This window comes from Crocuta crocuta, unplaced genomic scaffold, assembly GCF_008692635.1.
Source record: "Crocuta crocuta isolate KB4526 unplaced genomic scaffold, BGI_CrCroc_1.0 scaffold443, whole genome shotgun sequence".
NCBI classification, from domain to species: Eukaryota; Metazoa; Chordata; class Mammalia; order Carnivora; family Hyaenidae; genus Crocuta; species Crocuta crocuta.
In genome coordinates, this window is record NW_027529446.1 from 1,044,347 (window position 1) to 1,046,441 (window position 2,095).

Genomic DNA, 2,095 nt, shown 5'->3' on the forward strand with positions numbered 1-2,095 from the left:
TGCTCCTCCGCCCCCCCTCCTCGCCACCCCCACCCCCGCCCCAGGACAGCTCCCGGGGGGCCCGGTGGCCGCACCGGTGTAGATGACCAGCCCGTAGCAGGTGTCCGTGTTCCGGACCTTGCAGCCGCGGAGGAGCACGTTGCCGCTGTCCAGGAGGTGCTTCCTGCCCTTCCACTCCAGGCACCCCACAAAGTGGTGCATCCGGCTGTTGGGCTCCTCGCACACCACCTTGNCAGACAGCCCCCTCTTGGAAGAGCTGGGCCTCTCCAGCCGCAGGGGCCTTGGGTGCGCTGTTTCCGGCAATCAGACTCACACCTCCTCAGAGAAGCCCTCCCTCCCTGAGCCCCCTTCCTCGCCATTAAGATCCCAGGATGGGGGCGCTTGGGTGGCTTAGTCGGTTAAGCGTCCGACTTTCGCTTAGGTCATGATCTCGCGGTTCGTGGGTTCGAGCCCCGCGTCGGGCTCTGTGCTGACTGCCAGCCCAGAGCCTGGAGCCTGTTTCAGTCTGTGACTCCCTCTCTCTCTGACCCTCCCCTGCTCACGCTGTCTCTCTCTCTCTCCTAGAAATAAATTTGAAAAAAAAAAAAAAGACCCCAGGATGGCCGTGTGCTGGCGTCATCAATGTGCGCCCTGTGGGGGAGGTCCCAGCCCCGGTTTGGTGACACGGAGGCCCCAGGGCCCCACAGCAGGGTCTCGATAAATGTGTGAGGAGGGAAAGGAGGAAGGGACACCGACATCCAGTACCCTGAAGCCACAGGGGACAAACGCAGGCACTTTGGTTTCCAGAAGGTGGTGGGAGAGGGCCTTCCCACCAGCAGCCCTGCTTATATTTGAGGAAATGAACGCAGGGTCAGAGACTGGACCAGCGCAGGGTTGACATGGCCACGGGGTACGGCCTGGGGCCCCGGCAGGGAGCAAGCCCACGGCTTCAGCCACCTCTCTGAACCACAGTCTCCTCCTCTGAAAAATGGGGTCATGCCCTGCAGCACTGCTCGGGCAGCCGGGGCGGGATTTCCCCAGGTATCAGACATGCAGCCAGCGGTGGGCGTCAGCAGCACAGGGCGGTGGCTCAGGACACACACTCTGCTCCCGAGCCGGTTAGAGTAACCGCCTTTGCAACAAGATAGGAAGAAACAAAGGGCCCCCTTGGCCGCCGTGCAGGCAAATCGCGAGCCCGTGTGCGAGGCTGTGGTTTCAAATGTTTCATTGGAAGCAGCCACGTTTCATAATGTAAAGCCCGGTGAAATGCTGCCCCGCGTGCCCTAACAACAGAGCAGGTCCCCAAAGTTATGCCGATGGAGGGGACGTGAAACAGCCTCGGGACAAGTTCCCCTCTTAAAAGCTATCCCGACCCCCAACACCCCCGAGACACTGTGTTGCCATCACCAGACCCCGGCGAGGTGGGGAACTTGTGCACCCACTACACAGAGGGGCAGATGGAGGCCCACAGGGGGCAGACGGGTCCGCCGGCCCCCTGCTTGCTGCCCCTCACCTTGGAAGGACGCCATCTTCCTTACGCTGGTCAGCTCGTGGTGGGTGACCGGCGGGGCTTGCCGGAACTTCAGGTTGGTCTCCCTGGTGCGGAGGCGGGGAGCAGGGGACAGGTGGGTCCGGACAGGACCCGGGTAAGGCACCGCAGCCCCTCCCAGAGTCCCTCGGACATGCTCACTAAGCACCTACTGTGTGTAGACTGCCATCCAGAAGGCTGAGGCCCAGAGAGGGCGAGGGCCTTGCCCGAGGACACACAGCGTTTTTGCCGCAGGGCCGAGGCCACGCCCCAGGCCTCCTCACATTCGGGGCGGCCGCCAGGGCTCTGGGCCCGAGGGCTGCCAGCCACCCCCAACCGTTCCTGGGGCGGGCGGCCGTAATGTCCGCGTAGGCCTGGTGCCCGGCTCTTTGGCCGCTGGGGAAGGTCTTGCGTCCTGAGCCGCCTCCCCCCCAAAACCCCTAGCGACGGCCCACCGCTCACCCGTCAATGTCCGCGGTCTCCACGTAGCACAGGCTGCTGGGCTCCGTGCTGGCCAGCAAGAGCAAGTCGGCCTGGGGTGGGGGTGGGGTAACAGCGTTGCTGGGGGGGGGCAGGAGGAAAGCGAGC

The 2,095-nt window shown here is 64.0% G+C and overlaps 1 protein-coding gene across 1 annotated transcript in view; it reads right to left on the minus strand.

Annotated features, from left to right (window-relative positions):
* Window positions 1-2,095, minus strand: part of ATP8B3 (ATPase phospholipid transporting 8B3) — a 19,454-nt gene that overhangs the window by 14,622 nt on the left and 2,737 nt on the right. Inside the window, 3 exon segments of the mRNA XM_077760608.1 lie at window positions 75-232; window positions 1,492-1,575; window positions 1,970-2,040. Coding sequence (XP_077616734.1) covers window positions 75-232; window positions 1,492-1,575; window positions 1,970-2,040 — 313 coding nt within the window.